At 30.0% G+C, this 14,842-nt stretch overlaps 1 protein-coding gene across 1 annotated transcript in view; it reads right to left on the bottom strand.

The window, feature by feature from the left end:
- Positions 1 to 13,331, bottom strand: part of LOC119614436 (echinoderm microtubule-associated protein-like CG42247) — a 36,247-nt gene extending 22,916 nt beyond the window's left edge. Inside the window, 2 exon segments of the mRNA XM_037970559.1 lie at positions 6,921 to 7,115; positions 13,004 to 13,331. Of these exon segments, the coding sequence (XP_037826487.1) occupies positions 6,921 to 7,115; positions 13,004 to 13,090 (282 nt within the window). The 5' untranslated portion in view covers positions 13,091 to 13,331.
- Positions 13,332 to 14,842: the final 1,511 nt, after the last annotated feature.

Below are 14,842 nucleotides of genomic sequence, written 5' to 3'. Positions count from 1 at the left end.
TAGATATTTTCTCTTTGTTATCTATTAACAATATTTGAGAACCTCTGCCTGTATCCTGCTAGTTTACTTATACATGCGTTCTCTATCGTATATTTGTCTCTAGCAGTTCTTTCTCTCTTTATGTAATAGTGTTTGTTCATGCAATTTTTATGACAAATAACGTCACGTATTTCTGTGGGGTCATATGGCAAAAAAAAGAATATACAAAAATTATACTATACAATATCCTCGAAAGAGGAAACACACTTTAACCACGAAAATCTGCATTATTGCCAAAAAAGGAGGAAAAAGGATGAAGTACAAATACACGGAATCTTCTTTATATTTTTATAACAAATAAGTATGTTTGTGGTTGAGATAAAAACACAGCGGTTTAAAAGGCTATATTACATTACATATTATTTATCTTCTTTGAGAGTTAGTTTTTTAAGCAATTTTAATGAAATTTTTAAAACACAGATGCTTATGATCTGCAGATAAGTAGAACATAAGTAGAACAGCGCTAGAAAAGAACTAGAACAGCGCCAGAAAAGAACTAGAACAGAACTAGAACAGAACTTAACAGAACTAGAACAGAACTAGAACAGAACTAGAACAGAACTAGAACAGAACTAGAACAGAACTAGAACAGAACTAGAACAGAACTAGAACAGAACTAGAACTGAACTAGAACTGAACTAGAACAGAACTAGAACAGACTAGAACAGAACTAGAACAGAACTAGAACAGAACTAGAACAGACCTAGAACAGAACTAGAACAGAACTAAAACCGAACTAGAATAGAACTAGAACAAGAACAGAACAAGAACAGAACAAGACAACAGAACAGAACAGAACAACAGAACAAACAAGAACAGAACAAGAACAGAACAAGAACAGAACAAGAACAGAACAAGAACAGAACAAGAACAGAACAAGAACAGAACAAGAACAGAACAAGAACAGAACAAGAACAGAACAAGAACAGAACAAGAACAGAACAAGAACAGAACAAGAACAGAACAAGACAGAACAAGAACAGAACAAGAACAGAACAAGAACAGAACAAGAACAGAACAAGAACAGAACAAGAACAGAACAAGAACAGAACAAGAACAGAACAAGAACAGAACAAGAACAGAACAGAACAGAACAGAAAAAACAGAACAAGAACAGAACAGAACAGAACAAGAACAGAACAAGAAAGAACAAGAACAGAACAAGAACAGAACAAGAACAGAACAAGAACAGAACAAGAACAGAACAAGAACAGAACAAGAACAGAACAAGAACAGAACAAGAACAAGAACAGAACAAGAACAGAACAAGAACAGAACAAGAACAGAACAAGAACAGAACAAGAACAGAACAAGAACAGAACAAGAACAGAACAAGAACAGAACAAGAACAGAACAAGAACAGAACAAGAACAGAACAAGAACAGAACAAGAACAGAACAAGAACAGAACAAGAACAGAACAAGAACAGAACAAGAACAGAACAAGAACAGAACAAGAACAGAACAAGAACAGAACAGAACAAGAACAGAACAAGAACAGAACAAGAACAGAACAAGAACAGAACAAGAACAGAACAAGAACAGAACAAGAACAGAACAAGAACAGAACAAGAACAGAACAAGAACAGAACAAGAACAGAACAAGAACAGAACAAGAACAGAACAAGAACAGAACAAGAACAGAACAAGAACAGAACAGAACAGAACAAGAACAGAACAAGAACAGAACAAGAACAGAACAAGACAGAACAAGAACAGAACAAGAACAGAACAAGAACAGAACAAGAACAGAACAGAACAAGAACAGAACAAGAACAGAACAAGAACAGAACAAGAACAGAACAAGAACAGAACAAGAACAGAACAAGAACAGAACAAGAACAGAACAAGAACAGAACAAGAACAGAACAGAACAGAACAAGAACAGAACAAGAACAGAACAAGAACAGAACAAGAACAGAACAAGAACAGAACAAGAACAGAACAGAACAGAACAAGAACAGAACAGAACAGAACAAGAACAGAACAGAACAGAACAAGAACAAACAGAACAAGAACAAGACAGAACTAGAACAGAACTAGAATAGAACTAGAACAGAACTAGAACAGAACTAGAATAGAACTGAACTAGAACTGAACTAGAACTGAACTAGAACTGAACTAGAACTGAACTAGAACTGAACTAGAACTGAACTAGAACTGAACTAGAACTGAACTAGAACTGAACTAGAACTGAACTAGAACTGAACTAGAACTGAACTAAAGAACTAGAACTGAACTAGAACTAAACTAGAACTGAACTAGAACTGAACTAGAACTGAACTAGAAACTGAACTAGAACTGAACTAGAACTGAACTAGAACTGAACTAGAACTGAACTAGAACTGAACTAGAACTGAACTAGAACTGAACTAGAACTGAACTAGAACTGAACTAGAACTGAACTAGAACTGAACTAGAACTGAACTAGAACTGAACTAGAACTGAACTAGAACTGAACTAGAACTGAACTAGAACTAGAACTGAACTAGAACTGAACTAGAACTAGAACTGACTAGAACTGGACTAGAACTGAACTAGAACTGAACTAGAACTGGAACTAGAACTGAACTAGAACTGAACTAGAACTGAACTAGAAACTGAACTAGAACTGAACTAGAACTGAACTAGAAGCTGAACTAGAACTGAACTAGAACTGAACTAGAACTGAACTAGAACTGAACTAGAAACTGAACTAGAACTGAACTAGAAATGAACTAGAACTGAACTAGAACTGAACTAGAACTGAACTAGAACTGAACTAGAACTGAACTAGAACTGAACTAGAACTGAACTAGAACTGAACTAGAACTGAACTAGAACTGAACTGAACTAGAACTGAACTAGAACTGAACTAGAACTGAACTAGAACTGAACTAGAACTGAACTAGAACTGAACTAGAACTGAACTAGAACTGAACTAGAACTGAACTAGAACTGAACTAGAACTGAACTAGAACTGAACTAGAACTGAACTAGAACTGAACTAGGAACTGAACTAGAACTGAACTAGAACATACTAGAACTGAACTAGAACTGAACTAGAACTGAACTAGAACTGAACTAAAACTGGACTAGAACTGAACTAGAGCTGATCTATAACTAGGCTTTCACTGTAACCAGAAAGAGATTAAAACGAACTAGAGTTGAAGTAGAACAAAAATTAAAGAAATTAATTCTTTCCCTAAATAATTTCATAAGAATTTTAAATGTCTTTCACACCTTAATATTTAAAATTACCTATTTACATAGGCAATTAAAGTATCTGCCTTTTCCGAAATTGCCTCGCCTAAAGGTGTGCTTCACCTTTAGGAAAAACAATTTTGCAATAAGTATGGAAAATGTACTAAAAAATATTGAAAAAATTTGTGTATTTGCTTGAATTTTAGCATTTCATTTTGCACTTTTCTTTCGTTTATTACGCTGCAACTAAAAATTTAACGCCTACACTCTTGATTGATGTATAATTACCCCTAAAGCTATACCCCACATATTGTAGTTTGGAAAATTTCCATAAGATTTTTTGGCCTTTTGTTTTTTCGTTGTATGATGAAATATGTAAAAAGGCCTATTATACAAAACACGCGAGAAATCGAACATCATCATCACAGGCCATCATCAGCCGACAATTTTTTTTTGGTGTGGGACAATTTTATGGTGATTGGCAGAGGGTGATGGGAAGAAAGGAGAAGGGTTTGAAATGTTTAAAGCCAATTGCAAAAAAACTTACATGAATTGATGGCTAAGGCCAATGTTATGTGCGGACTAAATCGTGTTTTGTATTTTGTGGCATCCGTTAGCACCTCTTTTCTGTTATTTTGTTGTTTTTTGGTTGATATTTATATACATATGTATTGCCGTACATGTTCAAACAAATGTATGTAAATAGTTTTGGCCATTTGCAATTGTTGCTGTAATTGTGGCCCAAACTAATGGTTTTATTGGTAAAATATAAATTACTGTGGGATTTTGCTGAGATTTAAGAGGAAAATCAACAAAATTGAAAAATAAATAAAACAAAATGAGTTTTACAAAGGCTTTTAAATTGACCCTGACTAAAATTTTTAACACTTTTTTTTTACCATATTTGGGGTTTAACAGACAATTGATTTTTTATTTACTTTTTTTAAAAATATCGCGTGCTGTTGTAAATTTGTAGTTATTTATTTATAAAGAAAAAGTTTGCTTTTCCACTCTTTTTCTATCATCACCCCAAAAGTAGACAAAGGTTAATTGCTAACATTGGCATTTTTTTTGGCTACCCTATAGGTGTTTTCTTTTTTCGCTTTTCATTGACGTTTTAGAGAGGTGTGAAAATTCCAAAAAAAAAGTTTATGATTATTTTGACTTTCTTACTTTGTACAGCTCTTTTTTTATTATTTTTTTCACACATACACACACGTGTTTGAAAATTTTCCATTTAAAACATAACAACAATTATATTTTATTATCTTTTGGGGATTTAAATAAAATCAATATTGCTAAAATGGCTTTTGTTGGATTGTTTTCCCCTGAAGTTTTATTTTTCCTTTTTTTTATAGATTTTTTATATAGAGATTTTTTATACAGATTTTATGTGTCTGTATGTGCAAAAGCTTAATACTTAATCCTCTGGTGTTGTATTAATGTTTGTTTATTTTATTTAAGATAAAATGTAAAAAATAAATAAATTAAAAATAAATTCGCAAAAAAATCTATAAAAAACCTTTCACCACAACATTGTTTTTTTCAGCACAAAGCTAAATACTAAAATTTGTCTGTTTTTTAAATTCTCTAATAAACACACTGGGCTAGATCAGTTAACAAAAAGCCTTCCTGTTCTTCTAAATATAAACTACGTTTTATTTAATTTTTGTATTTTTATTATGAAAACAAACTAAATATTTATTTTCAGACCTATTACGCCTAAAATCATACTACTGTTTTATAAAGCAAATATGCTTGGGCGCCACAAGAGAAACGTAGCTAAATTCCAGTAAATAATTTAACTAAACTAAGTTTTTTTTTAACAACAACAACATATTTGCTTAAAATTTATTTAGTAAACAAATATCAATGCAACAATAATATTTGTTTAAACTTAAATTCAGTGAAAATTTATTATTTTACTAATAAAATGAATTTAATTTTCTAAATTAAACAAGGAAAAAATAGATAATTTAAGCAAACAAATTAAATTTCAAATAAAACACCTTAATAGAAAAAAATTAAAGTCTCTTTAGTCATAGTACTGGTCTAGTTCTGTTCTGGTGCAGATCAAGTTCAGTTCTAATTCTGTTCTAGTTCAGTTCAGTTTTAAAGCAGTTCTAGATCAGTTCTAGTTCTGTTCTAGATCAGTTCTAGTTCTGTTCCAGTTCTGTTCTAGTTCTGTTCTAGTTCTGTTTAGTTCTGTTCTAGTTCTGTTTCTAGTTCTGTTCTAGTTCTGTTTTCTAGTTCTGTTCTAGTTTCTGTTCTAGTTCTGTTCTAGTTCTGTTCTAGTTCTGTTCTAGTTCTGTTCTAGTTCTGTTCTAGTTCTGTTTAGTTCTGTTCTAGTTCTGTTCTAGTTCTGTTTAGTTCTGTTCTAGTTCTGTTCTAGTTCTGTTCTAGTTCTGTTCTAGTTCTGTTCTAGTTCTGTTCTAGTTCTGTTCTAGTTCTGTTCTAGTTTCTGTTCTAGTTCTGTTCTAGTTCTGTTCTAGTTCTGTTCTAGTTCTGTTCTAGTTCTGTTCTAGTTCTGTTCTAGTTCTGTTCTAGTTCTGTTCTAGTTCTGTTCTAGTTCTGTTCTAGTTCTGTTCTAGTTCTGTTCTAGTTCTGTTCTAGTTCTGTTCTAGTTCTGTTCTAGTTCTGTTCTAGTTCTGTTCTAGTTCTGTTCTAGTTCTGTTCTAGTTCTGTTCTAGTTCTAGTTCTGTTCTAGTTCTGTCTAGTTCTGTTCTAGTCTGTTCTAGTTCTTTTAGTTCTGTTCTAGTTCTGTTCTAGTTCTGTTCTAGTTCTGTTCTAGTCTGCTCTAGTTCTGTTCTAGTTCTGTTCTAGTTCTGTTCTAGTTCTGTTCTAGTTCTGTTCTAGTTCTGTTCTAGTTCTGTTTTAGTTCTGTTCTAGTTCTGTTCTAGTTCTGTTCTAGTTCTGTTCTAGTTCTGTTCTAGTTCTGTTCTAGTTCTGTTCTAGTTCTGTTCTAGTTCTGTTCTAGTTCTGTTCTAGTTCTGTTCTAGTTCTGTTCTAGTTCTGTTTTAGTTTTGTTCTAGTTCTGTTCTAGTTCTGTTCTATTTCTGTTCTAGTTAATAAAATTCTGAAAATTTTATGCGTTTAAAATACATTTAAAAAGCCGTCACTTCCTTTCACTAATTTAATTAATGTCACCGAGGTTTTCCAATTGTTTTCATTTTCATTTGTTATTTTTTTGTTGAATTTCCTAATTTAAAACCAGAAATAATAATAAAAATCTGAACTTAATTAAATTTACAAGAACGTTTTATATTTAAACGTTTTTTGTTTATTTTTATGATGCATTTATAAATTTTGCATAAGTGTAGGGGTTTTTGTCATAAATATTTTTGTGTGGGCAAACACACAATACGCTTGACAATATGCCAACACATATTTCATCACACGCATACATAAACAGGGGGCCCACACGTACACTTTCATACATACATACAAATTTATAAAATTCCTTTTATAAAAAGCAGGGGATTTTGCATAAATTTTAAGCACATTCTGTTGGCTGCACAATCATTTCCCATGAAAAATTTTTCACTCTGTCGCTTTTTAGTAGCTGTTGCATTTATTATACTACCGACCGTATTTATTGCATTTTTAAAGATTTTTTCTTTTGCTCTTGCTAGTGGTTGTTATTTTTTAAATTTTTTTTTTGTATTTTACTTATTGTTTTATTCCCAATGGTACACTTACCTGCACGGAATGATCCAAATTATTGATAATACGTATCACACGTCCGGCGCTACGTTTTATCGAGCCCGATGTGGTTGATAATGTACCCAAATCCGCTTCCATTATTGATGGCTTACGACTGGCAGGTTTTGAGCCCCAGCCCTGATTGCCCGGTGAAGCATACCACATGCCGTTCTTTTTACCGTAACTCGCAGGCTGTTTGTATGTGTATGTGTGGACACAAATGTAAAAATCATTTCAGTTTTTAAAGGATATTTATATAGATGAATTGCAGTTCCATTTGAAGCGATAACAGCAGGAAAGGGAAGAAAAGGAGAGAAGAGAGAAAAATAGGTTGTTATTTGTTAGTAGATAAAAATTGTTACTCAATCAGTAGACGGAAGTTTACAGAATCGTATACAGTCACATATTTATTGAAGGTAAATATGTATGTGTTAATATATTCATATGTTTGAGTTGATATGAGTTTTGGATAAAAACTTATAGTTGAAAAAATTGTTTTAAAAAATTTATATAAAAAAATGCAGTAAGTGGAATATTGCCTACCAATAAAAAATATTTCAATAAATGCATACATTTAAAACAGTTAATACAGTGGGGGAGAAAACAAAGAGAAACGAATGGAATAGAACTAGAACAGAACTAGAATAGAACCAGAATTAGAGCAGAACTAAAACAGAACTGGAACAGAGCTAGGACAGAACTAGAACAGAACTAGAACAGAACTAGAACAGAACTAGAACAGAACTAGAACAGAACTAGAACAGTACTAGAACAGAACTAAAACAGAACAGAACTAAACAGAACAGAACTAGAACAGAACTAGAACAGAACTAGAACAGAAATAGAACAGAAATAGAACAGAACAAGAACAGAACTAAAACAGAACTAGAACAGAAACTAGAACAGAACTATAAAAGAACTAGTACAGAACTAGAAAAGAACTAGAACAGAACTAGAACAGAACTAGAATAGAACTAGACAGAACTAGAACAGAACTAGAACAGAACTAGAAACAGAACTAGAACAGAACTAGAAACAGAACTAGAACAGAACTAGAACAGAACTAGAACAGAACTAGAAAAGAACTAGAACAGAACTAGAACAGAACTAGAACAGAACTAGAACAGAACTAGGACAGAACTAGAACAGAACTAGAACAGAACTAGAACAGAACTAGAACAGAACTAGAACAGAACTAGAACAGAACTAGAACAGAACTAGAACAGAACTAGAACAGAACTAGAACAAACTAGAACAGAACTAGATCAGAACTTGAACAAAACTAGAACAGTAGTAGAACAGAGATTTATTCTGAATTAAAGTTAAAGCATACATTTAGGGTTCCTAATAAAATACCTTTTCGGTGGCATACTGTTAGGAAATTTTTAAACTGTTACAATAACTAATATCACAAATCACTTCTTTTGTCTCTTACTGTTGTAATATTTATATGTATATGTCTGACACATACACAAGTACTTGCTCACACAAATGTTTGTGTGTATATAACTGTTTGTGTTTCCGTACGATTTTTGTTTGTATAAATCTGATTTAATTAAATTCTTTGTAACACAATTTTAACTCTCTTTCGTTCATTCATCTCTTTCACACTCTCTACTGAACTACGAACAGCTGGAGTGGGAAATTGATGTTGTGTATAAATTTTTATGTAGGTTTGTAAGTTTGTGTATGTGTCATCTGTTTATTGTTGTTGTGTTTATTTGATTTAATATCAAAAATTTTTATCATGATTTTTTTATTGATAATATTTTTGTTTGTTGTTTTTTTTGCAGTTGAATCTATTTAATTATTTTGAATGTGTGTTACTAGCATTTTGTTAAATTGTAATTGTTGTTTTTTTTGTAGATATTATTGTTATTATTTTTGTATGTATGTGTGTGTGTATATTGAGGTGATAAAGTGATTGTTTTATAAATCACAATATAATTGAAATTTCATTGATTTATTTAGTTTTTTTTCTTGTGTTAACAGTTAACTACTAAATTTTTAATAACAATTTTTTTTGTCTATTAAATTTTATCTGTTTGTTTGTCGAGAGGCAAATAAATTGAAAATTTTTCAGCAGTTTGTGTTATTGAATTTTTAATTATCCTAAAAATAGACTGTGAAATAAAATTTTTAATTGAAATCATTGCGTGTGCGAAAAAAGTTGTATTTTTTTGCTGGGCTTCAATTAATTAAATAAAATAAATTAACAAATAATAATTGTGGGAATTATTTTTGCCAAGTGTTAAATTAAAATTTGACAGGATAATTTAAAATTTAAATTTAAGCTAAATTAATTTTTTATTAAAAAGTAATTCAACTTTATAAAACCTCTTCAATTAATAAAGATATTGTAAAAAATTGTATATATATGAACTGCAACCATATCAGTTTATAGTTGAGTGGCTATCTGTGTAGTTATTAAGCTCTTAAAAACTTCATATAAATCAGTCACTTTCTCACCCTCTCTCTTTTGCTGCAACGTCATTTTATCTCCTACTTCTTACTTGTACACAAAGTAACAAAATTTAATCAAGGATTTTCATTTTCAGTGATAATAACAACAATCATTGTTAAACAAATACACAGACATACACTCTTACAGATATTTCAACAAAATTTTTTTACAATAACATTGAAACACAATCTGTGGATATTAAACGAAAGCAACAAAAAAAAAAAAAAAAAAAAACAATATAAAAATTTACTGAAATTAAAAATATATGTATGTATGAATGTATACAAAAACAGTTTGAAACTGTATGTGTGTGTGAGTCAACACTCAATACATTTTTACAAATATGTGACATACGTGTCACACATTTTTGTCGCTGGAAGTGCAAAAAAAAAAATCACTCACAATATGTTATTGTCTCTTTTCGGATGCTAAGAGAGCACGTGTTTGTGTGTTCATTTATGTGTGGTGGCTTGAACAAAAATAATTGTTAATTTAATGAGTGAATTATAAAAAAAAAAACGAAAAAAAGATGTCGTAGAAATAAAATAAAAATTTCCAACTGTATTTTTTGAACAATGACGTACTTTTCAAAAGGGGGCCCAATAAATTAATATTCTTTAAGAACTTCTTTAATTATCCTAAAAGTATGCCACAGATTTTTATTCATTTAAGAAACCTATATATAGGCTATAATTATTACTATTGAAATAAAAGATACTTAAAAGTATGCAAGAGAAATGTTCAAATTAAAAGATCTTTTTTAAATTTGATAAGAATTAAGAACGTCTTCTCGTTCTGTTCCTGTTCTATTCTAGTTCCGTTCTGTTCTAGTTCTGTTTCTGGTTCCGTTCTAGTTCTGTTCTAGTTCTGTTCTAGTTCTGTTCTAATTCTGTTCTAGTTCTGTTCTAGTTCTGTTCTAGTTCTGTTCTAGTTCTGTTCTAGTTCTGTTCTAGTTCTAGTTCTAGTTCTATTCTAGTTCTGTTCTAGTTCTGTTATAGTTCTGTTCTAGTTCTGTTCTAGTTCTGTTCTAGTTCTGTTCTAATTCAAGTTCTGTTCTAGTTCTGTTTCTGTTCTAGTTCTGTTCTAGTTCTGTTCTAGTTCTGTTCTAGTTCTAGTTCTGTTCTAGTTCTGTTCTAGTTCTGTTCTAGTTCTGTTCTAGTTCTGTTCTAGTTCTGTTCTAGTTCTGTTCTAGTTCTGTTCTAGTTCTGTTCTAGTTCTTTTCTAGTTCTGTTCTACTTCTGTTATAGTTCTATTTTAGCTGTGGTAAAATTCATGTTAATGGGAATTTGTTGGATTTTTATTAGTTTCCCTCCCTGTTTAAATACTCTGCACACTTTTTTTGTTTCGGAACTGAAATTGAAAAATTACATAAAAGACAGGAAAAACGTATGTGGGTTATAAAAATAAATACAAATGAAAATAAATAATAAAATTTAAATAAGTAAAAATATGTGACAAACAAAAGTAGTAACAAAGACACCCTACTGTGGTAAAATACAAAATTGTCTAAAATATTTTCACGGCTATAGTTAACATTTTGAAAGGTATATTTGTTTTGAGATATAAGAAAAATTTAGTGAATTGTTAGGTGTAGCGTACTTAGGAAATAAAAAAAAAATAGTACCAAACAACAGAATTGATTTCCAAATGAAAATGAAGTTTGGCTATTAATGTATATAGTTACAAACATATTCTATTACAGTGGGAGAGAAATCTGTAAGGAAAAATTGCAAATTGTTGTGAGAATAAGGATATTTTGTAATTTGAAAATATTTTTTTATGACTCAAATGAATAAGATATAATTTGTTGTCATAGTTGATTTTTATTGGCCCACTGTTTAATACCACGTACCCTTATAGTATTTCAACATATAAAAATACTTTTATATGCCCCATATTAAATGAGTAAGTAGTAGTAAATTCAATACATAACCCTCAAAAAACGTACGCACATACATATATATAAAAACATTTTATAAATAAAAATAAATTTAATTTGTAATTTGATTTTATAGAAATTACATTAAAATTACATTCTTCATGTTGATGTCATTCAATTGAAGTCCTTTTTATGTATTACTACGCATACGGGCGTAAAAAACAAACATAAAATCTATAATAATTTTTTTTTTTATTTTCAATTTCACATGACAAATCTGAGTTTTGTAATGAAAAAATAATTGCGAAAAAAAAACCTTCAATTCAATTATTTGTTGTAATAAATTGTATTAAAATTGTTGGGGTTTACCCAAGCAAAAGTTGAATGTAATGTCGAGTAAATGAATGTGTTGGTGTGCGTTTGTATGTGCTTTACAAATTATTTTAATTATTTTATAAATGGTTTGTTATAAATAATATTTTTCATGTTTATTTGTTGTCAGAGAGTGGAAAAAAATAGCAAATAATACAAATAAATTGAAATTGAAATTCATTTGTGAAAATCAAATATAAAGTTAATTAATGTTTTGTTTTAAGCATACAAACAAAATAATGATGATAATTATGATGATGATATTTGTAATTAATGAATTTTAATTGAATATATGAACAAATAACAAATACAATGAACAGGTATAAATTATTTATAATAAGTTTAATATATTTATAAATAGCAGAGATGGGGGTAGTGCACTAAATATTTAGTTAAATCAATATTTCATTGTTCTGTTCTAGTTCTGTTCTGTTCTGTTCTGTTCTAGTTCAGTTCCAGTTGAGTTCAGTTCAAGTTCAGTTCTAGTTCAGTTCTAGTTCAGTTCTAGTTCAGCTCTAGTTCAGTTCTAGTTCAGTTCTAGGTCAGTTCAGTTCTAGTTCAGTTCTAATTCAGTTCTAGTTCAGTTCTAGTTCAGTTCTAGTTCAGTTCTAGTTCAGTTCTAGTTCAGTTCTAGTTCAGTTTCTAGTTCAGTTCTAGTTCAGTTCTAGTTCAGTTCTAGTTCAGTTCTAGTTCAGTTTAGTTCAGTTCTAGTTCAGTTCTAGTTCAGTTCTAGTTCAGTTCTAGTTCACTTCTAGTTCAGTTCTAGTTCAGTTCTAGTTCAGTTCTAGTTCAGTTTCTAGTTCAGTAGTTCAGTTCTAGTTCAGTTCTAGTTCAGTTCTAGTTCAGTTCTAGTTCAGTTCTAGTTCAGTTCTAGTTCAGTTCTAGTTCAGTTCAGTCAGTTCTAGTTCAGTTCTAGTTCAGTTCTAGTTCAGTTCTAGTTCAATTCTTGTACAGTTTTAGTTCAATTCTTGTACTAAACTAGTTGAGTTCTATTTCAGTTCTAGTTCAGTTTTAGTTCAGTTTTAGTTCAGTTCTAGTTCAGTTCTAGTTCAGTTCTAGTTCAGTTCTAGTTCAGTTCTAGTTCAGTTCTAGTTCAGTTCTAGTTCAGTTCTAGTTCAGTTCTAGCTCAGTTCTAGTTCAGTTCTAATTCAGTTCTAGTTCAGTTCTAATTCAGTTCTAGTTCAGTTCTAGTTCAATTCTAGATCAGTTCTAGTTCGGTTGAAGTACATATATAGTTCCAGTTTTTTTTTTTGGTAGAAAATGATTGACTTTTTAATAAAATTTCTGACAAATGTCTGCCACAGCTTGAAATATTTTATTTATAATCATAATATTTTCAAAATATTGCAGGCACTTACCGTTTACAATAATATTAGCTCCTTCATTAATTTCTTCATATTTTCCAACAATTTCTCCAATATACATAAACACTGCCTCAGCATCCACAAACATTTTTCTAGTTTACACAGAAATAAAGAATATTTCCATCATTTATCACCGAAATGACGCCATCTTGGCTTTAAAAGTTTGCCGACAATTTTCTCTACTAAAATGAATACTTTACTATTATATTTTTAGATAATTGTATTCCTTATTTATTTAGCTTCATTTTGATACTAAATTTATTAAAATCACACAAATATTAACTAATTAATTTAAAATTTTAAACAAACAAATTACCATCAAAACGAAATACGTGTTTAACAAACGCGACAATCAAACAAAAACTAAAAAAAGTAAAAAGAAGAATAAAGACAAAACATAAACAAAACATTTTTTAAAACAACAACTACAACTACTCCTAGTCTATGCAAAACAATCACACACACTTCAGTTAAGGCTAAACAAAACAACTTAAACACACGCACTCCATAATGACGTCACGCTCAAAAAAATGTAAACAAATCTATTGTTCTCAGAGAAGTGCATTTTATTAAGCACTCTTTAAGAAAACAATAACAACATTCACCTACTCCCTGCTTCTATTTAAATATGCAAAAAATAAACAAACACACACACTCCATATAATTTAATACAAAGCCGGTTGGTTGTCTTTATTCTTCTTCTTACTTTTTTTAGTTTTTATTTGATTGCCGCGTTTGTTAAACACGTTTTTCGTTTTGGTGCTAATTTGTTTGTTTAAAATTATAAATTAATTAGTTAATAATTGTGTGATTTTAATAAATTTAGTATCAAAATAAAGCTAATTAAATAAGGAATACAATTATCAAAAAATATAATAGTAAAGTGTTCGTTTTACTAGAGAAAAGTGTCGGTAAACTTTTAAAGACAAGATGGCGTCATTTCATTGATAAATGATTGAAAAATTCTTTATTTTTGTGTAAACAAGAAAATTGTTTTTGGATGCAGAGCCAATGTTGTTGTTTTAGGTAACATCATTTAAATTGGAGAAGTTGTTGGAAAATATGAAGAAGCTACTATTGAAAAAGGTAAGTGTTTGAAAATATTTTGAAAATAATGTATTAAGATTATAAATAAAATATTCTGAGCTATGGTAAACAATTTTTAGAAAATATTTATTATTTTAGTTTGCTAACACAATTTTTGTAAAAAGTAAATAATTTTCTATAAAAGATCATGTTTTTTAAAAAGTACGTGGATACATTTTGAAGAAAAATTGTTTGGCAAAAATACAAAGAACAACCGAACTATTGCTTTTCAGTTCTAGTTTAGTTCTGGTTCAGTTCTTATTCAGTTCTAGTTTAGTTCTGGTTCAGTTCTAATTCTGTTCTAGTTCAGTTCTAGTTCTAGTTTAGTTCTGGTTCAGTTCTAATTCAGTTCTAATTTAGTTCTAATTCAGTTCTAGTTTAGTCTGCTTCAGTTCTAGTTCAGTTCCGGTTCAGTTCCTTTTCAATACTAGTTCAGTTTTTGCTTTAGTTCTAGTTCATTTTTAGTTTAGTTCTAGTTTATTTCTGTTTCTGTTCTAGTTCAGTTTTAGTTGATTTCTAGATCAGTTTTTTTAAAAAAACAACTTTGTTCATGTTGTATTTTAAATTTTCTAGGAAATTTAAAATTTTATTATCAAATTTTCTCCCAAAAACATTTTTTGTCCTTTATGTTGGAAAATTTTTGCATATTTTTTGTAAAATACTCCCATTAAAATTAAACTCTGTGATAAAATTTTCCAATTTTGTCTCTATTTCGGCCACAAATATTTCAGACTTTTGTTTTTGTATGTTTAAA

This window comes from Lucilia sericata, unplaced genomic scaffold, assembly GCF_015586225.1.
Source record: "Lucilia sericata isolate MDLA Ls3-8-SP2 unplaced genomic scaffold, ASM1558622v1 Contig002890F_arrow, whole genome shotgun sequence".
NCBI lineage: Eukaryota > Metazoa > Arthropoda > Insecta > Diptera > Calliphoridae > Lucilia > Lucilia sericata.
Note: the sequence above shows the minus strand (reverse complement) of the source record. Positions and strands in the feature narration are given on the sequence as shown.